This window comes from Rhamphochromis sp. 'chilingali' (genome assembly GCF_963969265.1).
Source record: "Rhamphochromis sp. 'chilingali' genome assembly, chromosome: 16".
NCBI classification, from domain to species: Eukaryota; Metazoa; Chordata; class Actinopteri; order Cichliformes; family Cichlidae; genus Rhamphochromis; species Rhamphochromis sp. 'chilingali'.
In genome coordinates, this window is record NC_137943.1 from 7,263,744 (window position 1) to 7,287,975 (window position 24,232).

Consider the following 24,232-nt stretch of genomic DNA (forward strand, 5'->3'; position numbering starts at 1 on the left):
GCAGTGCAAATAAATGAGAAAACAGCTTCATGACACTCATCTTTTATCAAGATGGATGTCAGTGTAAGCTGTTTCTATCACATTTAACCTGAGACTGAATTTTGTGTAATTTCTATACAAAACTTAACACAAGTATGAAAAAAAAGTGTTTTTCATAGGTTTTTTTTTCCTGAACCACAAAACTGTTTAGCCTGCAGCACATTTTTTTTCAAAGTATAACTTGAGTCTATCCATTGTATGGTCAGACTTAGCAACAACAACGCACAGACCTCCGAGCTCCATATATCGGTTGTTAAGATTAATATCAGAATGCTTTAAAAACATTCAGAGATGAACTTAAACACTTGCTTTACTTCTCTGGGATAGCTTGCATGGAGATGTAACGCTGGTTTGGCAGCACGTAGCGAGGCTCCAGGTGCTTTCAGTGTGAAAGCAATATCCCCAATATCCGATCCAGTAATTTAGGTCAGGATCGGACAGATACTCTATATCAGATTGGTCCATCCCTAATAAGAATTCAGGTGAATCTCCAAACTTTGCCATGCCCATAAGTGAGACCAAAGTTTGAGCTACACTAAGGTTAGAAGCTACTTTACCGTTGCTTTGGTAGTGACCAAAATAGTGACTTTGCAATGTACCCCATACAGAAACAGTGTGAGAAGCTCAGACACCCAGAAGGAGCTCAAAGTAGCTGTGGGCATCCATTGCAGATCCCAGATAAAAGACTTCTATCATTGTTTTTTGGGGGCATGTCAAACTCGATAGAGATTGACTGGTAAACTCACAGAACACCCACAGAAAGTGCTGAAAATAATCATCGTGAGAGGGATGGGTGGGTAACCTTCGGTCTGCTGTTACCATGATCCAACATTGTATAAGTGGAAGAAAGTTAATGAACTGATGAATGAATTTAATTATAAACAGAATCCCATAACCTACAGCAAAAAAAAGGACCATTTACTTAATGATACACTTCCTGCGAGGGTGCTCTTATAACTGTATAAATCTAATAAAGAAAGATATGCTCAAAAGGAGCAATGTATGGTGTTGCAAGTCCTCATGTTTTGAAATAAACGATCATGTATTTAAAGTCAGTCTCACTAATTATAGGTTCGTTTTTCAAACATGAGTCAACAATATTATGTATTGAGCCACTCTGTAACACAACTCCTTGCTAGTTCACTTTAGTGGAATATTTGCATTCTGTGTGAGTGTTGTCAAGGAGGTTAAACTATGTATACATCTCTGGCTTTGTTTATCTAACCCAAGGGATTCTGGGCCTTGTCAACTGTCACTAGGTCAGAAGTCACTACCCATCTACAAATGCTAGGCAGGAAATGGTTGATAATGGTAATGAATTCAAATTTTTGACTACTTAATCTTATGTCACCTTTAGTTACACTTTGCCTGAAATTATTGAAGCAGTGAAAAAGTTGTAAGTCACTTATTTTTGTATTTTCTGAAAACATCCTTTTTGACAGGGTTTCCTTTCAGACATGCCATTCCTTAAACACTTAGATGCTATCTTTTGGGGTCAAAGGTCATGAGAAGACTCATCCTTCTGCACCATTCAGTCGAAATAACTTTCAGTTTTAACTAGTTGAAAAACAGCTTAGTTTTACTTACTTTTCAAAGTGACTCACAAAAAAAAATGTCTAAATCTATTTTGTGCATTCTATTTGTCAGCTGAAAAAACTGCACTGTAGAAATCAATGAATATTTAGTGGCTGTACTGAGGTCGTAAAACCGCACTAGGCAGTATGTTTACAGTGGCAAATTCACAAAATCACATAACTAGATAATTGATAAATAAAATCAACATTAAATTAACCCATTAGTGCAGTTCATGAAATATCCAGATAAATATTGTCACTCATCGACACTTTCTAAACGCTTCATACATACATATACATACATACATACATACATACATACATACACACACACACACACACACACACACACACACACACACACATATATATATATATATATATATATATATATACAGCGGGGAAAATAAGTATTTGACACATCAGCATTTTTATCAGTAAGGGGATTTCCAAGTGGACCATTGACACAACATTTCCACCAGATGTTGCCATCAAGCCAAATATTGACGTCATACAAACAAATCAGAACATATAAGTATACAAGTTAAACCACAATAAATAAAGTGAAATGACACAGGGAATAAGTATTGAATACATGGAGATAACAAGGGGCAAAATGACATAGAAAGCCAGGAGATCACCTGAAATCTGTCAGTATTGATAGAGAAATCCTGTCCCCTATCAGTACTAATTGATATCAGCTGCTTTAGTCCTAATTGATGGCCGATAAAGGCTCCTCATTACCCAGAAGGCACACAGGAAAGACTTCATGATGGGTAAAAGCAAAGAACTCTCTCAAGATCTTCGTAATCTTATCGTTGAAAAGCATTTTGATGGGAATGGTTATAGGTGCATTTCCAGAATGCTGAATGTTCCTGTGAGCACTGTGGGGGCCATTATCCGGAAATGGAAAGTGCATCAGTTCACCATAAACCTGCCACGATCAGGTGCTCCACGCAAGATCCCTGTCCGAGGAGTCCAAAGAATAATCAGGAGGGTTCTCCAAGAGCCAAGAACCACTCGGACAGAACTTCAGGAAGACCTTGCATCAGCAGGTACTGTTGTTTCAAAGAAAACTATAAGCAATGCACTGAACCGCCATGGCATCCATGCACGCTCACCACGCAAGACTCCATTGCTGAACAAAAAGCATGTCAAGGCTCGGTTAAAATTTGCGCAACAGCATTTGGAGAAGCCTGTGGATTATTGGACGACTATAGTATGGTCAGATGAAAGCAAAATTGAACTTTTTGGCAGTCATTCTACACACCATGTTTGGAGAAGAAATGGCACTGCTCACCACCCCAAGAACACCATACCAACAGTCAAGTTTGGGGGTGGAAGCATCATGGTTTGGGGCTGCTTTTCAGCAAGGGGTACTGGCAGACTTCATATTATTGAAGGCAGGATGAATGGAGAGATGTACCGGGACATTCTGGATAAAAATCTGCTGCCATCTACCAGGAAGCTAAAAATGAAAAGAGGGTGGACATTTCAGCAAGACAATGATCCCAAACACAAGGCCAAGGAAACAATGAAGTGGTTTCAAAGAAAGAAAATCAAGTTGCTTGAATGGCCCAGTCAATCACCTGACCTAAATCCCATAGAAAATCTATGGAGAGAACTGAAGATTAAAGTTCATAAAAGAGGCCCAAGGAACCTTCAAGATTTAAAGACCGTTTGTGTGGAAGAATGGGCCAGAATCACTCCTGAGCAATGCAGACGACTGGTCTATCCATACAAGAGGCGTCTAGAAGCTGTAATCACCAACAAAGGCTTTTCTACAAAGTATTGAATAAAGTGTGTTCAATACTTATTCCCTGTGTCATTTCACTTTATTTATTATGGTTTAACTTGTATACTTATATGTTCTGATTTGATTGTATGACTTCAATATTTGGCTTGATGGCAACATCTGGTGGAAATGTTGTGTCAATGGTCCACTTGGAAATCCCCTTACTGATAAAAATGCTGATGTGTCAAATACTTATTTTCCCCGCTGTATATATATATATAAAATGGCACTCTGCACGATTCCAGTTTATTTTTTAAAAGTAACAGACAATAGAAATGCTTTAAATGTCCTGACATAACTTTTTTCCCATTCTTAACATATGTAACCGGTTTTATTTTAAGCTATGTAACAACCATTTCTACGGAAGGCGTGTTTCTTTACAGCAAAAAAAATAACTTCAAAAGCACATTAGACCAAAGAAATTTGAGGAACTGTGATAGACAAGAAATGGAACAGAAAAGTTTCCTCTTGTAACATCTTGTAGAGTTTTAAGTAAGTTCCTGTTGCAGAATTATAGCCTCTTATTGTAAAGTATGCTGCCCCTAAAAAAAGAAGCACAAAGCAAGAAGTCTCTCTTTCCTCCTCTTTCGGTTTGAGTGATTTCACACGTGTTTGCATCGACAGGTTACTAGATTTATTTCTAAGAACCTTTTTAGTCGATAGACAAAACATATTTTCTAATGCATGTTTAAAGTACGTCTTGAGTAATGAGTCCAAAATTGTTTGTACTTAAATACAAAGTGTCCAGTACTATTCAAATGGGCTTTAGAGATTGGTGATATTAAGTGAGTGACAAAAATTGTGCTATCCTTGTCCACATTACATACAGATCTACATAGTATAGATTTAAAAATATTTACATCTCTAGGCTAAAGACATGAAGGCTAATTGAATTCAGGAGTTAGCAAGCCTCAAGTCTAATTCACACATCACACCTGCTGATTGAACCATATCTTCCAAAAATCTATTTTACAAGGCTCATGATCATAGAGCTGAAAAGTCTCAAAGATAGAAATGCATAGAATATGTAATATAGACTCAAAACACACAACTGAATGTTTAGCAGAACAGGCCACCAGAGCAGAGCAGACCAAATCTGCAAATGTATCAGATCACAATTTACAAATGGAGAAAATCAATAACTTCATGTACAGTAATGTGCAAAAGTCTTGCACTCACTGCCATTTAAAAAAATATTTTGCAAGGACAATGGGAAATAAGTACAGCAATTTTTCAAAACTTCTTACAAGATACATGGAAATACAGTGTATACGGTAGAAACTGTTTGTATAATTCTAGCACGGCTGAAAGACTAGATTTTGTATGACCACCTTTATTCTTTAACAAAGCCTGAAGTCTCTTTGGCTGGTTTTCTTATAATTTCTTTAAGTGGTCTTCAGGAATAGTTTTTCAGGCTCTTGTGAATAATTCAGTGTTAGGTGGCTTCCTCTGAAACGGGTTAGGCACAAAGCAGTCAGCATTGAAAGAAAAATTATTGAAACCTTCGAAAACCTGAAGAACTACTGCTCAAAAGTACTTGGAAAAAAATGCATAATAAAATGTTTCCTTGGACGCAAATTATAAAGAAATGAGGGGTCGTCCAGTACTTTACTTTTTCTTGATATTGCAAGACTGAAAAGAATATTTTTTGTAATATTATCAGTACATTGTTGATATGCAATAGATGTTCATATATTTATATATTCTTATGGGTATATATGTGTATTGTTTATTTCCATAGGTTTAAGGTTTATGTCCATAGTGCTCATTCAGCAATTTGATTTTCTGGAAGAAATATAAAGATAAATGAAATTGTCAACTTCAAACTTATCTTTAACTTTACCCAAGAGCCAGCTGAGGTAACTGAGTTGCTTAGAGGTTGTCAAAGCCCACAGAGATTATTCCACAATCCTATTTTGTTATACATTAAAAGAAAAACTTCCGAATCCCCATAATTGCCATATTATTAATTTCTAGATTATATAGTGTTGAAAGAAAGAAAAATGTAAGCATCTATTTGTGGATCCATTTGCTTTCATACCTTTATTGGCATTATAGATAGACATTATTATACGGCGTTCAACATGAACACCTTCACCAAAATGTTGTTTACCACCCCGACTGTAGGAAAACCCTCACCTCCCTCCTCTCACTCCAGCCTCTGACCAGCACCATGCCGGCGTGCCTGCTTTCTCCTCGGCGTTAAACCTAACGAGCCTCCAATCTGATCTCTCCAGAAGCAAGGTAGAAGGTAAAGCCCATATCTGCATGCCATTCAAAAAAACCCTCCGGAGTATTATCATTCATTCTTCAGCTGCGTCTTATCATCCGCCACACACCCATCATGTTTTCTGTGGACGCCCAGAAGCTTCATTCTATCAGCAGTGGCTTACTGCACTACACAGCCTATAGGCTACCGCACCTGTCTGGGGCATCGCATGGACTCATTACCTCTGCCTTTATTGGGCTCAATTCGCTTCTTCATCAGAGCACACTAACCCATACCGGACATACAAAATGTCAGAAAACACGCACATGCGGTGAGTCACAATCACACTGATCTGCGAGAGGAACCGCTGCAGTGTAACAAAAGAGAAAGCGTTCAGCACACCGCTGAACACGTGTAGCTTCACTAATTATGCATTATGTAGAGGGGGAGGGAGTGACAGGCACCTACATCGTGTCACAGCAGTTTAAATGCTCCCGTAGTAATCTACAATGTTTCCATGGCACCCAAGTTTGGCTTCTAGTCACCATATAAGGGTTTGTATTCATATATAGAAAAGGCACGTGCTGTTCGGGATCGATACTTAAATGCGTAATTGGTGAGTGTCTGAAGGTGGCCATGCACTACAGTGAGCAGATACAGGGTAGCACCGCCAAACTGACGCAGTAACCCGCATCAATAAGAGCCTCTGACAGGTCTGTTCAGTCAGTGTGCCCCACATGGTCGCCGATTTTGGAGTAAAGCGAAAGAAAGAAAAAAAGGAGGAGCTGCTGTTGGCCAGGCGGTGACAGACGCCGGGGGGTGGACGACAAAACCAAGGTGATGCAACTTCCAATAAGCCAAAACTGGCGGAAAAACTTGTACACAGTGCAGAGTGCGACCAGGTGGCAGGATCACCTCTACACGGCCAGATCTCCTAACGACCGGCAAAAGAAAAAGTAGGTTGTGTTTCAGTTTTTCACCTCAGTGGTCTTTTAACGCGGAGTCATTAAGGAGCAACTTTGTCTTTTACCTCGTTGCGCGTCGAGCGGCTGATGTTAAAGGGAGACAAAGCGTACAGCCGGCGGTCTCGGTTTGAAGTAAGGGTGATGATTGCTCTGGTAACTAAATGATGTTGAGGAGCTGTTATTTTAACGGCAGCAGGGAACACGTGGCACTGCTTGTAAACCCTCCTTGTTACTACTTGAAGGGGGAAAGGGAGCATTTTGGGGGGGATGCTTGGAGATGATGTGGTGGTGGTGGTGGTGTTTGGGGGCGGGATAAAGAAACTGAAGGGGGAGGAGGGGGGGGATTTCCGCGGTAGAATGTTCTTACGTCCTCTCCCCTTTCTTCCTGTCAGATACTTTGTCTCAAGGGTGAAAGGCTTGTATCACTAACAGAGACACTGTTGAATGAAATCAAACAAGCCCACGTTTGAACTACAGAAACTTAGTTGTAGCGATCTAACATGCTAGATAGGTTTAAAGTTGGCCTCAATCAGCAATTGTCCAACTTGATCAAACACATTTTTTTTTGTTCTCATGCAATGACATTGCGGTGACATGGTTGTGGCCTTTGTCAAAGTGGGTGGGAATCAAGTGCAGCGGTCAGACTCTTTTCTTGGCACCGTCTTGATCATTCCTGACAGCTCTGTTGCTGCTATTCTTCCTTTCTTACTTTGATGCTGTCTACCATTACATATCTGAAAATTGCTTGTGCTCATAGTGAACTTCTTTGAAAACTTCACTTTTAGTTACATGATTTGTTATGTACCTTAAAGTGAATAACAAATTATGTACCTAAGGTAAGATGCCAATGTTACATTTATTTAATTCAAGTAATGGTTATTGAACTTCTAGTGTTATTACTGATGATAAATGCTGTAATGGCCTGAAAATCACAAAATTATGCATTTCTTGTAATATTACAGCAAGCCAGGTTGTTGTTGTTGTTGTTGTTATTATTATTATTATTATTATTATTATTATTATTAGTGGTAGCAGTAGTAGTATTTACAGAGAATTTCTATACAGAAAATTAAAAGTATCAAATCCCTGATGATGTTAATTGAGACAACTTTCAGTTTTACATAAACAAAGATAAACATCAAATAAAGAGTTGCTGTTTCATTGATGATAAAATGAATCATTGTGTCATCAATGGTGATTCTCTAGTTTTTCAATGCAGTCTAAGCTTCCCACTGATCAGTAAAGAATTAATGTGTTCTGTATGCTTCAAGTGCATCGTCACAACTTATTCAAATTGTTTGTTGGGCTGAATGATAAATGTGTAGTATGTCAACAGAGACTGTGCATGCATTAACAACAGTCCAGCCCACTATAAAAAGACATGCCACCCTTTTCCATTGAATCTTTACTCCCACAAAAGAGTACTTTTCTTTAACATTTTCTATTTGTTTTCCCGAGGCACTGCTCTCTAGGCCACATGGGTTCCTTTACCGTGATCACAAGTCCAGCCCTCCTTTGAGTGTTTTAAAAGCTAGTGAAAAGTAAATTACCAATAAGAGTGTTATTTCAACAATATAATGTGGTAATTTAATGCTAGAAAATGAAAATTAAGCTTTTCCAACTTTGTTATGTCTCCAACACATCCTCATAGCTAAATAACAATGTTTATAGGTAGTGACTACTGAACTGTCAAATCTAACCATTTACATGAAAAACATCAGTGAGTTGCTCTTGCTCACATGGTTTCATAATGCACTTCCTGACACACAGTCTCATTCTGTTAAAGAGTTCAGGTTTTCTACAAAACATGTGTGCATCTGAACAATCCAGGTTATACAAAGTGGAGAAGGGGTCTAGACAGGGCTGACAAACCTGTTTTGATAGCTTAATTAAGGACATTTAAACTTTAAAATGAATAGCTTTGTGTACTTAAGCTATTATTCAGTGGCTTACCTGCAAGTTTCTTGTTGAACATTGAAGGGGAAGTGGTAGTGTAGGAGGAAGCTCTAACATTTGCCAAGTGGTAAACCAGCTACCAATAGTTAACACGAGCCTTCATTTTTCCTACTTTATTAAATAGTTCATAAAGTTATAAGTGATAAAATTTGTTCCCCATCACCGGTTCTGTAAAGTTAAACCCTACCTGTAAGTTGTCACATTGGTTCCTTATGTTTTCATATATGAAAAGGAAATCCTACCCGTCTGGAATTGGAATGCCAACATCCAAAGAACAGTTTCAAAGTTAAATGCATTAGGCCTTGGTTGCTGGGGGCTTTCCATGAGTGTTTTTTTTTCTTCACTCGCCTCTTACCACTCTCCATGTGTTTATACACCACTCGGCATTTAATCATTAGTTATTATGAATTTCTCTTCCACAGTATGTGTTTTCTTCTGTCTCCTGCCCCTCATCCCCAGCTGGTCATGGCAGAGGGCTGCCTCTCCCTGAGCCTGGTTCTGCCAGATGTTTCTTCCTGTTGAAAGGGAGTTTTTCCTTCCTGCTGTCACCAATTGCTTGCTCATAGTGGGTCGTCTGATTGTTTAGGTTTTCTCTACTTGAGACAACAGTTGTTGTGATTTGGCACAATATGAATGAAATAGACAACATGAATTAAAGAAACTGTCAGCTGGATGTGGAAGTAGTTAAGTCTTAACACGTATGCCATAAAAAAGGTTATGATAATATGTCAATGCTCTGTTTTAAAAACATGTTGTTGCTCACTTAATCTTTAACTAAATGGTAACTCTGGGGTTAAAAGTGTTGCAGAAGAACTGCATTGTAGTAGGTTATAAAAACTGAGCAGGGCTGGCTCCAAAAACTGGTTAGTTGCCGTGGTGATGTTGGTGCCTTTTTGGATGTTATCTGACAAACTGTGTGACAGCTTGAGAAGTCTGTGGTCCATTCATCTATGTTCACTCAATCATCATCCATGTTTCACCTTGTTACTTAATCATCAAGTTATAGAAAAACTGTATCCTTTGGCACTGATTATCAGTCCAGATGTCAGTCATGTGTCACAGAAGGGTTTCATGTGCTTTAAGGTATCTTGCAACACATTTGTCTATAGCTTTGAATACCTGTAACTGTGGAATTTTCCCATGGCTTGCATCAGACAGTTTTCACAGAATGCTCTCAGATATTTCAGTGTTATTTTTGTGAAGCGTTGGGTCGGACATGTCCAGATGTCTGGAATGCCCAGACAACTAGAGCAGAAGATGAGCTTTACGCACTGAAAGACATCAAGACAAAAACAAAAGAAAACTGAGCAAAGGTATGCAGAGAAGTAGCAACACAACATCAGCGGGTTAGCTGTGGTGTCACAGATCTCTGTAATTAATAGCTGTAATTGCAGCTGCTTTGAAGTAGGATCAAAATGAGTAATTGATGGTACCGTTAAGTAATGCATAAAAGCTTTCTGTTAAACTCCGCCCTAAAGTGGAGGAGATGACACTGGACTGGTTTAAAAGGGTGGATGGATTCTAGCCACAATATATGTTACCACCACTAGGGGGCACCGAAGTTCCTCTTTACTCTTGCTTTGTGGTATTTGTCCTCAAAGATCATGTCATGAAAAACATCAGGTGTTTTTTGTACAGAGCCCAAGTGGATCTGGTGCAAAAATAATCTGCAAGGAAATCAAAGGCAGCTCAAAGTGGGGGGGAAATTACTAATTATGGCGACCCTGCTTATGTCCTGCATTTTTTGCTGGACTGACATATTTTCACAAAATCCACAGCAAAAACCTGCATATTTTATTCAACTCCCAAAAGAATTTGACTTACTTTTCATTTTAAAGAAAAAATTCTTTCTGAAATGACAGAAACTGTAAATTTACACTGTTTTGGATTTTTTTTCCACTCTTCTTTGCAGAATTTGTCCATGTTCGACAGGTTTTGAGCACAACTGGCTTGTTTATGCCAAAAAATCTCAATTGAACTTGTGTCCAGATTATAACTGGGCCTGTTATGCCTTGGTTCACTGACATCTGACCTAAACTCTGTTAAGCTCGGTGATATCTGAGTCACGATGGCTTTAGTTTTTTTATCTCTTACTCATGAGCAGAGGGAGGCACAACTAGCATGAGGGATCTTAGTCTGTGGACCCCTGCCCTGGCTGGAATTTAAACGCTGACTTATTGTTCCAAAAAGAGTAATGCCACTACGCTATTCAGCTACTATTGGAAGTCCAAGGTGGTCACAATGGTAATAGGAGTGTTCGGAGCTGTAACCTCTAAAGCTTCATTCGAGACACAACATCAAAGGTCTCTGTGCTAAGAAGAACTCAGATACACAGAACCCCCAAACTCTTACTCAAAAATGCTGATGTAACAATACAAATTTTTGCAGCTGATAAGACATCAAATCAAGCAATAAAGTTTCATCAAAGGATATACAGGGTGGGCCATTTATATGGATACACCGTAATAAAATGGGAATGGTTGGTGATATTAAAGCCCTGTTTGTGGCACATTGGTATATGTGAGGGGGCAAACTCCTCAAGATGGGTGGTGACCATGGTGGCATTTTAGAAGTCAGCCATCTTGGATACAACTTTTGTTTTTTCAATAGGAAGAGGGCCATGTGACACATCAAACTTATTGGTAATGTCACAAGAAAAACAATGGTGTGCTTGGTTTCAACGTAACTTTATTCTTTCATGAGTTATTTACAAGTTTCTGACCACTTATAAAATGTGTTCATTGTGCTGCCCATTGTGTTGGATTGTCAATGCAACCCTCTTCTCCCACTCTTCACACACTGATAGCAACACCGCAGGAGAAATGCCAGCACAGGCATCCAGTATCCGTAGTGTCAGGTGCTGCACATCTCGTATCTTCACACCATAGACAATTGCCTTCAGATGAACCCAAAGATAAAAGTCTAAGGGGGTCAGATCGGGAGACCTTGGGGGCCATTCAACTGGCCCACGACGACCAATCCACTTTCCAAGAAACTGTTAATCTAGGAATGCTCGTACCTGGCACCCATAATGTGGTGGTGCACCATCTTGCTGGAAAAACTCAGGGAACATGCCAGCTTCAGTGCATAAAGAGGGAAACACATCATCATGTAGCAATTTCAAATATCCAGTGGCCTTGAGGTTTCCATTGATGAAGAATGGACCCACTATCGTTGTACCCCATATACCACACCAAACCATCACTTTTGTTGTTCCAACAGTCTTGGAGGGATCCACCCAATGTGGGTTAGTGTCAGACCAATAGCGGTGGTTTTGTTTGTTAACTTCACCATTCACATAAAAGTTTGCCTCATCACTGAACAAAATCTTCTGCGTGAACTGAGGGTCCTGTTCCAATTTTTGTTTTGCCCATTCTGCAAATTCTGTGCGCCGATCTGGGTCATCCTCGTTGAGATGCTACAGTAGCTGGAGTTTGTAAGGGTGCCATTTGTGAGTAGCTAATATCCGCCGAAGGGATGTTCGACTAATGCCACTCTCCAGTGACATGCAGCGAGTGCGTTGCTGTGGGCTCTTGCTGAATGAAGCTAGGACAGCCACTGATGTTTCTTCATTAGTGACAGTTTTCTTGCGTCCACATTTTGGCAAATCCAACACTGAACCAGTTTCACGAAACTTAGCAAGCAGTTTGCTAACTGTAGCATGGGAGATGGGTGGTCTCGTAGGATGTCTTCCATTGAAATCTGCTGCAATGACCCGGTTACTGCGTTCACCAGATATCAACACAATTTCGATCCGCTCCTCACGTGTTAACCTGTTCAACATGTCGATGGCTGTGAACAAAGAGAAACTTGTAAATAACTCATGAAAGAATAAAGTTACGTTGAAACCAAGCACACCATTGTTTTTCTTGTGACATTACCAATAAGTTTGATGTGTCACATGGCCCTCTTCCTATTGACAAAACAAAAGTTGTATCCAAGATGGCCGACTTCTAAATGGCCACCATGGTCACCACCCATCTTGAGGAGTTTGCCCCCTCACATATACTAATGTGCCACAAACAGGGCTTTAATATCACCAACCATTCCCATGTTATTACAGTGTATCCATATAAATGGCCAACCCTGTATATTTCATCCACTCATGAGGGATCAACAAAGACTTACTGTTTTTGCACTAATGTTTGAGGGGTTTTCCAGGAATGGTGATGCTATTTTCAGAGAACTTGATGGTCAGTAGGTAGGGCTTTACGATTATGACCAAAATGATTATTTTTGATCAATATAGAGATCATGATTATTTTACAGTTTTGTTTTTTTTATTACACTTTCATGTAAGGATAACACTGCTTTCACACTCATGTTGCGCAACATTCCTAATAATGTAAAACCTTTTCGCCTAAAAAATAAAAATAAAAAAAAATAAAAAACCCTTCTTATTCATCTAAATTCAGTGCAGCTTGTAGAAGAAATATAACAAATAGAAAGATGTTTCAAGGCTTATCACAAATTAATTCAACAGGGCTTTCACCTTTATACTGTGCTGTGTTCCTGTTCATTAATGCATGTTTGCAAGTGAGTTGTTTATTCACCTGGCCTCAGTGCATCTCCTACAATCAAAATGTAAAATATTTACCTTCATTCATTCAGGAGTCAGACTAAAGCACTTTTTGAAGCACTTTTTACGCTGGGAAGTAGTAGAGACTGAGTTTATTTATTATCATAAACTGCTTGAGATGTACAATCACAAGGAGTCCCAACATATAGTTACTGTATGACAAAACACAGTTGACAGAGTAAGTAAGGATGGCTACAGTTGCTACAAATATCTCTACACCAATAAACACACAGATGACGCAAGAAGAGATACAAACTGAAAATTCAGAAAATGACAACTCAGAGGCAGGAGTTCAAGTTGTATCAGCAGTATAATGCAGTTGTTTCCGTCCTTGACGCAGTTTCCATTTCAGCATTGCGTTCTTATCTTTTAGTATGATGCCAGGTCTCTCTTGGAAATGACATTTTTAATCTCAGTGAGATTTTTTTTTTTTTTTTTTACCTGGATAAATAAAGGACTAATAAAAAAATAGTATAGTAAAAGTAACAGCCATTCCTCCAATCCTTAAACGCTGTGGCCGCTCCACCATTTTCCACCTCCCAGCACACACAGCATTCCATAGAGGTCTGGGAACTGAGGACACCGCTTGCTGGAGCTTTGGGAGGGGAATGTTTTCCTATTCTTGTCTGATAAAAGATCCTAGGTGCTCAATGGTTCTTTGTCTTTGTTATAATTATTGTTTCATGATAATCCAAATATTTTTAGCTGTGAAAGGCCTAGACTTCTGGCAGGCCAGTTCAGCACCCAGACTCTCCGACTCTGAAGCCATGCTGTTTTAATGGGTGCTGTATGGGGTTTAGCATTGTTTTGCTGAAGTATCCAAAGCCTTCGCTTAAAAAAAAAAAAAAAAGTAATTTGGATGAGAACGTGTTGCTCTAACACCTGCATATAACTTTCAGAATTAATTGTCAGTGGCTATCCACCAGATGTGTAGGCTGCCTATTCTACAGACTCTAATGCAGCGGTCTTAACCTTTGTTGCCCCGTGGACCGGTTTATGTCCGACAACATTGTCATGGACTGGCCTTTAAGGTGTCACGGATAAATACAACAAAATAAAACCAGTACCGGTACCAAGAAAAAGAAGATTAACAATAAAAACGATTTTAAAAAAAATAACAATAAAAAACCTGAAAACCATAAATTTCACACCCACCTCAACTCTCGCGGCCCGGTAAAATTCGACCAGTCCGTGGCCCGGGGATTGGGGACCGCTGCTCTAATGTACGTCCATACCATTAGAGATTCAGGCTATTAAACTGAATACTGATAACAAGACAGATTGTCCCCGTCGTCCAGAGGATGTGGCCTCTGTTTCAAATAGAGATGGCACGATACCACTTTTTTATGTCCGATACGATACCGATATCATAAATTTGGATATCTGCCGATACCGATATGAATCCGATATAGTGTTTTTTAATCAACAAAACTGTTTTTTAAATATCTTGCTGCATTTTGTATAAGTTCATACTCAAGTTTAAAACAACAACTACACTAAAGCTATTCTGTTATACCTGTATGCAAAAAAAAAAAATAATTTCATAGTTCAGCAATACTGATCAATCTAATAAACTTAAACCTACACCATCCTCCCTATTCTGGTATTTTAAAGAGTACTTAGCATAAATATTAAGCAACCTAACTAATAGGGTTCCAACTCCCAGCAACAACAAAAATAAATAAATAAAAAATAGGGAACCACCCCTCACGCTCCACCTCATGATGCTTAATCGACGTAATCAACCTTAATTTGATGCAGTGTGAAAAAAATGCACAGAAATCAATTATTTTTCAAGAAATATTAAATAGATTCAACATCTTTCTTCAACAAAATTGCAGACTGCACAGATGGTACCTTCCCAAAGGAAAAAGTACTATAGCTTACTAGGATATATATATATATATATATATATATATATATATATATATATATATATATATATATATATATATATATATATATATATAAAAGACTTAATAGTTACTATATACAGTAATTGACTTCTATTCATTTTACATCAAATTAAAACTTTGGGTGTCAGATAATTATTTATTAAAAGCTAGACATTTTAAATGAGAATAAGAAAGAAAAGTATGTCTTTGTGCCCCCTTTTCCCTGTTAATGCCCTATCAGCCCCCCTGGCTAAACTTTGCTAGATCCGCCCCTGCACAGTTACCAGCCGTCAGCTACGTAGAAAAGATCCTCGAGTAGAAAGTAATATTAAATAAATTCTAACAACAGCTGATCAAGCTTAAACGTGCTGCTGTTGTTCAGCCGCTGGTTTCCTCTTTCTGGTGCAAAATAGGCCAAAAGCAAACTAGAGACACGGACTCGCGACAGAAAAGCCGATCAGCTGATCGTTAAGCAGTTTCATGATTGAAGTAGCAGCAGGAGAGGCAGTCGTTTGTTAAGCTTAACGCAGGAATGCTTTACAAACATTCAGAGATGGACTTACACACTTGCTTTACTTCTCTCGGGATAACTTTGTCGGAGATGAAATGCCGGGTTGCTAGCGAAGCTCCAAATGCTATCCAGACCACCGACAGGTCCCGCATGCCACAGCCGCTCTATCACGTGATGCATACTGCTCCAACGTGCTAACGTTCTGAGGTGAGTTACGGCGTATTGCAAGTTTTGTGAGGTGCTTTCGTGATATTTAATGGATCGGATTACATTTTTTAGTTTTCTCCGATATCCGATCCAGTAATTTAGGTCAGTATCGGACCGATACCGATACGTAATATCGGATCGGTCCATCTCTAGTTTCAAATTTTAATTCATCTGACCACAGAACCGTTTTCCGGTTTTTCTTCAGTCCATTTTAGATGACCTTTGACCCAGCGAAGATAGCAGTGTCTCAGGATCATGTTCACATATGGCTTCTTCTTTGCATGTTAGAGCTTTAACCTGTGTTTGTGGGTGGCACTGTGAACTATGTTCACAAACAATGAAGCGAAAGTGTTCCTGAGCCCATGCAGTGATTTCAGTCATCATGTTTGTTTGTTTGTTTATTAAATGCAGTGCCACCTGAGGGTGCAGAGATCATGAACATTCAATACTGATTTTTGGCATTACCTCTTGCACACCAAGATTTCTCCAGATTACCCAAATCCTTTGATGCAGACATGTATGCTAATGATGAGATATTTTAAAGTCCTCACAATCAAGGGAATTAGAGAAAGGGGCATAAAATTTATACTTTACTGTACTGGAATAAGTGTACCTTAAAGACACTTAATAGATCACAGTAATTAGAGTGATATTTAATTACCCACTGATACAACCTTTCTCATATGACATGAGATCATGTGAGCATTTTCTTTTGTGGCATATGTCTGTAAAGCGATGTGTATTTGTGGTCCTTTAAATCGTTATTATCTCTGGGCCAAAGTCTCCATTCCATTAAGATAAGAGAGGTCAGGCCCTCTTCAGGTATGTATATGCCTGTGTGTGTTTTTATTGTACCAGCTGCTTCTCACTGATTGTTGTCAGAAAAGGTTTTCTCTGCTATCTGCATTTCTATATTTAGCACTAATTTTACCTGTTGTCTTGGCAGGAGATTTGCTCCTATTGATGATATGTTTCTGTGTTTTTGCAGCAGTCTCCTTCCACTCAAACTAGTGTGCAACAGCAGACGATATAATTTAAATGCCACAATACAGAAATAATAAATCACGTTGTGTGCTTCACAAATCCCATATCTTCTCATTCCCAATGCCATTGCCTTATTGTGAGAATCCCTATTTTTTTTTTTTCTGCAGTCCACAAGTAATGCATAGTTTGCTGGCTCGATTTACTGGATGCTGAACAAAGGCCCAAGCATAGTTACCGCTGTTTTGAGTACCCTCACAATGTCTTAGTTGTGAGGAACAGACTGCCTGCTATGACAAAACGGAGCTTGTGGAGCTCCAATCATTCTGCTGCATATTGACTTTATTGAAAGTAAACACGGCCGATTTGCAAAAATATGATGCATTCTAAACAATAATAATGGGTGCTGTTTTGTCTTAAATCCACTGCGTTGTACGTCGTGTCTCACAGTGCTACAGTGTAGATGTGTACAAATCAAGTACAGGTTGTGTGACTGTTTCACGCAGGAGGCTGGTGGTGCATCTGTCTGGTAAATAAAGGAAAGTAATTCATGAGCTCTTCTTGCGTGGATCCACCTTAGCTCTTTTATTTGCTGAAGCGATGGCTCAGCAAAAATGTAATTACAACAAACTATCTGTCATTTGTGAACCTCGTTCCTTCCAATTCTTTGACTCAGCAGGCCGTTTTATCCCCAGATCAATGGGGCCCCAACAAAAAAAGAAAACTGCCTATGCATAGTGTTTAATGTGTAACTATCCAGGGCCATCATGGCTTTTTCCCCCCACCTTGATAAACAGCATAATTCTAATGCAGCATTTAGGATAAGTGGATTATCTTTGAAATATATTAACTACATTTTCTTTTGCTTTGTGAGTTTGATGGAATTAACTTGAAAGCAAAGAGCAAACCCTGAGCCTTGACTTTTGAACCCTCTTTATTATTACTCACTTGTTATTTTGCCATGACCTCTGTCATAAGTCGTCTGTCACTTTTATGAACTTATTTAAATTTAAAGATATGGAAAGTCAAGAGGTCATAAATCAAGGCAAGGAGAGGCCCAGAGTGTCGGGTTTTGTTTGAGAAGGATTTTGTCCCAACCCAACGCTTTAAGGCAAACTATATATTGCACAGTTTCAGGCAGCCTCCTACTCTTTTACATTTGGGGATTCACAATGAAATCCAGATTCTTTTTCTTATATTGTTAATCATGTTAGCTATCTTAGTTTCATGTATTAGCATGCATTTGTTTTCAACATAAAAGTAGTGCATGTACTTGGGCACAAGTGTGAAAATCTTTGATTTTTCTCTAATCTTTGCAAAAAAAGAAACGTTGGACTTCATCCTCTGACAGCAAAAATGCTGAGGTATTTTATTCTGGACTGGAGAGACGGGCTGACACTGCTACTCACCAGGGTCTTGTAGTTGCCGTCGCTGAAAAGTGTCCATCCTCAGCTTCTACCTCTATTAACTACTTATTAATTTACTCATGTTTTCATTGATTAAAGACTCTACTCACGCAATAATATGAACACAAAAAAACTCTATTAGAACTGTAAAGTAGCCTTGTAAAAAATCGAATAAGACTTTTAATTTTGTAAGTACTCGCTCAGGAGTTTGACCCAAATGCAGAGCTGAGCAGGAGGATGCTTCTGAGGGTCTGTTTGGGGCCCAGCGTTGAAGACCAAGCAGTTCAGGAGGCTGGCCCGCAGGTGGGCAGCGGCATCAGAGGGACCTCTCCAGAGGTGGCCAGAAGTGGTGACTGAGGTGTTCTGGGGGCTATATCGCCACTTCTGGCCAGGTGGCCAGTGATGGAGACGAAGACCCTCTAGAGGCTGGCATTTACGAATGAGGGTGACCCCCTCATGGCAGGATACTAACAACAGAGGCAGGGACCATCTGAAGTCCAGTAGTGGTCAAAGAGACCTTCTGGAGGCCAAACAGATGATCAGCAGATGACTCTCAACAAAGGAGACTGTCAGGTGGATGAGCTGGAAGCCGCTCACAAAAGAGTCATCCTGGCTCAATCTTAGTCTGTTCAGACTCGGGGTCAAACAACACAATTCCCTTGGGCTCAGATTCTGGAAGCTGGGGCTGCACAGTGCACACAGTCTCCTCTGGCTGGGATTGTGCAGGGCACACAGTCTGCACTGGCTCGGGATCTGGCAGCTCCTGCTCAGGCTTCGGATACACTAGAGGCTCGGGACAAATGAAAGTCACCAGCTGAGGCACAGTCTCGGAGGCATCCTGCACAGACTCTGGATTATCCACATAATCTGGAGTAGCACAAACTACCCAGTTAGTCTGGATCTGAACATCTTGTTTCTTTTGGGCGGTGAATGCAGAAAACCATTATCCATGGAGCCTGGCTACCTAACAGAAGAACTCCTCTAATGTAAACAGGTTGTGTCTGCTGGGGCTGTGCCTGGTCAGACCATACTGTCACTGTCTGTAGGTCCTGAAGACTATGTGAAGTTGAGGACCCAAAATGCAGGCTGGTTTCTACAAAAGGGAAACAGTTTATTTGATAGAGGCCAAAATGCAAAATATAAAATGATTTTAAGAAATTAAGTATAAACAAAACTATAACTTGGAACAAAGCTCAATTGCAAAAATAGGAAAACCTGAGAATGTAAACCTTGAGAAATCAACCAGGAACCATGTATTGGAAACCGACAAACAAACTAAGAGCTGTTGATCTGTATGGCCATGCATACAGATCAGTTTGAATGGTACTGAAACAGCTTTTACAGATAATTCTGTGCCAGAAATGATCTCTTTTTATGTTTTATAAAGTTGACCCCTTTTTATTCTGCAGGCTTTTGATTCTTTTGCTCTTTATAGTAACTTCCTATGCATTTCTTCATACAACATCTCAGTACTGTAGACTCGGATTGTGATATGTCGAACTCTTAGAGAGTGTTCTTTATTTGGACTTGATGTTGTGATGCATCCTGCAAACAACTCCTGACCTGTTTAATTTATGAAGAAATAACTAAACAATAGCACTCACCTGCTCACGAAATGGCTTTTCAGTCAACTTTCCAATTACTTTTGGAGTGCTGTAATTCCTAAACCCTCCCTCTAATTTGGTCGTGAATAACCTCAAATTAAAAATGTCAGTGTGCACAATAAGCTCATATTCATCATTATAACTGATTTTTTTTTTTTTTTTTTTTTAATATTCCTTAGATGTCCAAGTAATTTTACATACAAGGGTGGAAGAAATGAGAGGTAACCAGAGGCTGAGGAGCTCATTCTTACCGGGTTTATCATTAATGCTGTGTAAGCAGTCGGCTCTGAAAATACTTTGCATCATCCTTGGCCTTTTGTGGTGTAGTCGGGGCACGTATTAGTGTTCAGTCTGCAGCCTGTCTTTTTACTAAGGGAAATGTTTAAATTCTCTAAAGAGCCAACGTCGTCCAAACCAAAAACGTTTTGTTTTTTTATCTTCAAGATTCACCTCCTGAGCCCCTCTTGCCAAGCTCATTGGTTATGGATATTTCTGCTTTTTTTCCCCTCACAAGCAACTTAGTGGTGAATGGGGCAGGAAATAACATAATTCTCATTCTCAGTTAATCCATTAATCCGCTCCTCTGTGGAAAGTAATATAAAGTTCAAAACCAGAAAACACTTCATGTAAAAAAATAAATAAATAAATAAAAAAAAAAGTTCTCACATTTACAATAATCAGACGGTTTTTGGCATTTATTTTTTTTTATTGATAAGATTACTTCATGTTAGGGACAAGGCGGTACTGTGGGACATTATGCAGTCTGTGCTTGGAAGCTACTTACCTCACAAGGGCCAACAGACACGTCAGGTTTCAGAGTAAGTTGGACGTAACCTCTTGCTGACACGCCTCCCCGGATTGCCCAATAGGCTTGGCTCAACTCTTACCTTATGTACATACATTACCCAGCCAGTGAGAAGGAGCCAGAGCACGGTGATTTGATCAAAGACTTCAGCCTTTGTGTCAGTGAGTTTCTCACGGCCGAGCTGCTAGCCCTTTTCCTCACGTACAAGGTTGTGTTTTGGTTGTGTGGTTTTTCTCTATTCAGACATCATATTGTGGATGGTAAGGATCCGTTTTTAACCTCGTTTTGTTTCTTCCCATCTTTTTATCAGTGAGCATCATGATGCGTATGATGGTTGACCCCAGGGGGAGGCATTTTTTTCCAGTCCCTGTAGGCTCCCGTGTATGTGACATGTGTACATGTGTGGGGGATTTTTTTTTTTTTTTTTTTTTTTAATGCCTGTAACAGTAAAGAGTGGCTATATTTGGCCACCTTTTCTCTCCTTTTTTCACGAGCGCTTTTAGTATACTGAAGTTTTTTTTTATTCCCTGAGCCAAATAAAGGGAGACATACTTCAGATTTGAGGGATGTCTAGTTTATATCTGTTTGTGTTTTGGACTGTTGGAGAAATATAAGCTGCTGGGAAGACTGGCTTTTTCAGGTTTGGTAGACCAAATCAGTAATTAATTCATGAGCAGAAACAGCTGCAGATGAATCTGTAGCTGTAGTATTTATAGGTGTATATCTATTATAAACTACTGTTGATGTTGTTTGCTCTCAACATGCGTGCAGGGATGCAGTGAAAGGTAAGTGCCCAGATGCACATTTCAGAAACTTTTCAATCCAAAGTATTTTCGGCCACTTTTCTTCCAGATCCAGGCTGAGTGTTCTTTTCCCAGTCTGGCTTCCATACAGCAGTAGTCAGTGGGCAGTCTAAACGTTTCCCTAACAGTTAATCTCTTTACACAAAAGGGCACTTTGTTATGGCAGCTGCTTTGCTAAAAAAAAAAAAAAAAAAAAGCAAATCTGTCACTACATGTTTTCTGAATTGTTTGCCTGCATCCTCACTAACTGACGCTTTACCAGTTACATTCCCACCTTTTCTTTAACTCTCACCATAAACAGTTGATGTGTGGTTTTAAAAATTTTGACCTCAGAGCAGGTCATGTACTAAGACTGACAAACTGTTTTGAACATGGCCAAAGGGGACAAGAAACTAAAAAAAAAGTGTTGCTTTGCCTCCCCCCCTATTCCCCACTTACCCTACCCCTTTCTCCCCCCCAACTCCTGTTCTCCCTCCACCCCTCTCTGCCTGTCACGTGTTCTTTTCACAGCATAGAAAAGTTTCTGGATTAGGGCAGAATTAGCACAAAGCAGCGACGCCACTTCAGCTACACTTGCAAGCAGCACAGAAGAAGGGGGGACAGAGACGGAGAGAGCGACGCGACGGGGGTGAAGACGCTCCAGCGAACCTCGACCACCTCAGAAAACTCCAAACTTTGCTGGGCGAGAGGCAGACGAGTCCATCCCAGACACAGGGAGAGAGAGAGAGAGCGCGAGAGAGAGAGAGAGGCAGGGGATCTTTGCCGACGAGGTCCTGAAGGATGGAAGAGAAGCAGTTTACTGGGATCCTGGTAAGTTTCATTTTTGTTCAGTAAACACGTGTGCGCACACTCGTGTTTTTTTTTAAAAGCAGTAACATGCGGATGCAAACACATCTCAGCTGTAGGCCGCTGGTGGGATGCAGCTGCTGGACCACCAGTTGAGTCACCCTCTGGCTCCCCTTTGGAGGCCAGGTGGTTTGGCTTCATTTCACTAGGGGATCATTCACAGGACTCTAACCTGTTATGTGTTCAAAAGTAGGCTGTTGTGCTCATACTTTCCTACTTTTTCTCCCGTTTTTATGTTGAAATTTGTAACCTGGGATTAGGATTCACAGGTTTTTCGCTGAGTAAAAAAAAAAAAAAACGGCCGCAGTTTCCCCACCAGGGTGATTATCCTGTCGGTGTTTATGTGCAGGAGACGGAGCTGTCACCCCCTGCTGTTCACAATGGCACTGCTTAACTACACATTAGCAACTAAACACGGTCCCAAAAGCCCCCAAAGTTCATTTGCAGGCATAGAAGCTCTCCTCTCAGCACACTCTCACCAGCTATCTGATCTCTGCAAGAGCTGAAAACAGTAAAAGTGGATTCACTTTTTTTTGTTTTGTTTTGTTTTTGGAGAGGAGGTGGCTGCTGATAAAACATGAGGCCAAGAGGTAAATGTGTCAGTGTCAGGCCTACACTGTTGGGGAAGCTTTAAATAGAGGTTTGGCGTCATTGGCAGTCCGGTCACCTCTCCTTCCGTCTCTCTCTCTCTCTCTGGCTTTCTCCCTTTAGTCCGTCTTGAGACGGCGATAACTGAGCTCCAACTCTCATCTGACATTCTTGCCTGTTTGAAGCCTTGCTTTCCTCCCCGCTGACATTTTTTTCTCTCTCTGTCTCTCTCACTGCCGCATCCTTTTAAGATGTATATCCCCGCTAAAATGCAAACACACCGTCTGAAGTTAAGAGGGCGCCGTTATCAGCGTCTCTCCCGCACAAACATTTGAAGGTGCTTGGAGGATGGAGATATAATTTTGTATTTTTTTTGGCTTTCAAAAATTGTTTGTTTGTGTTGGAGAGTTTACAGCTCAGTGACAGATAGCCAGTCAGTTGTTTGATTGCTTTGGCACTGCCGGGTATTTGTGGGGGGGGGGGAAGAAAACCAAAAAGTTCTGTGTGTTTGGCTGTAGCTCAACAGGAGATTTTTAAATGATTGTGTCAAGAGGTAGATGTGAATACTCTTGGCTACATGTGCCTGCATTTAACTGAGATGTAAGTGGCACTCTGTGGCCACTAGGAAGTTACAGACCTCACGCACACAGCAGGCAAGTATAGAGGAAACAACTGAAGTATCAATCAAGTGTTTCTGTAGTTACTCCTCGCAGCCAGCAGCGGTTTGAAGGCTAATAATAATAAAGTAAAGTGAATGGATCAATTCAGGATATTGTACTGTTTCAGTGCAGGCTTTAGCTATTCATCTCACCTGAGAGAAGTTAAAATTCTATCATTTGTAATCTTTAAACTGAATTTTGTCGACCCAAAGCGTTTGAAGCCATTCTGCTGTACTGCTCAGTGAGTGCTTTACTTAAACTGCTTCTTTATGATGATTTAACACATTGAAAAGCGTAATGGAGGCACAGAGCTGCAGGTAGATCGTACGCCACCTGCAGCAGTGATGGCAGACAGCAGCTAACACACACACAGTTTCTCATGGCTGGGATTGTTGTCTTCAGCATTTGTGGACAGTGATGCCAATTGTGTCTTAGAGATGGCAACAACAGATAAGTGTGTGTGTATCTTGCTCTCCCATCGCCAACTGTCACTTGTGTTTTTTCCCTCCCTCCCTCCCTCTCCTTGAGCTCTTTTTTTTCCGTCTCTCCGTGTTAGACCATGTTCTCATCCAGAAGATGATTTTGAATTTATGCAGTTATTTATCATGTGACTCAGTCTATTCATCTTTGCCTCTATTCAGAGGGCGGAAATGGTCTTTCCTCCTTCATCGTTTGATTCCACTCAGCAATACCCGTTTTTGAATTGTCTGGTTAAATTTATTTATGCAGGTCCAGGTGGTTGGTGGATGGACCAGTCACCGTAAATCTCAGGACACACAAGGCGCTCGCTTCCTGCTACTGCTTGGCTCG

The 24,232-nt window shown here is 40.1% G+C and overlaps 1 protein-coding gene across 3 annotated transcripts in view; it reads left to right on the forward strand.

The window, feature by feature from the left end:
• Window positions 1–5,563: 5,563 nt before the first annotated feature.
• Window positions 5,564–24,232, forward strand: part of slc6a9 (solute carrier family 6 member 9) — an 84,487-nt gene continuing 65,818 nt past the window's right edge. The window contains exons 1-2 of one of the 3 annotated variants that reach the window (XM_080861734.1): window positions 5,564–5,659; window positions 21,840–22,139. In XM_080861734.1, the coding sequence (XP_080717860.1) occupies window positions 22,110–22,139 (30 nt within the window). In that variant the 5' untranslated portion in view covers window positions 5,564–5,659; window positions 21,840–22,109. Of the gene's footprint in view, window positions 5,660–6,302; window positions 6,574–20,704; window positions 20,787–21,839; window positions 22,140–24,232 lie in introns of those variants that run through there. The other 2 variants (XM_080861732.1, XM_080861733.1) reach the window with 2 other exon arrangements.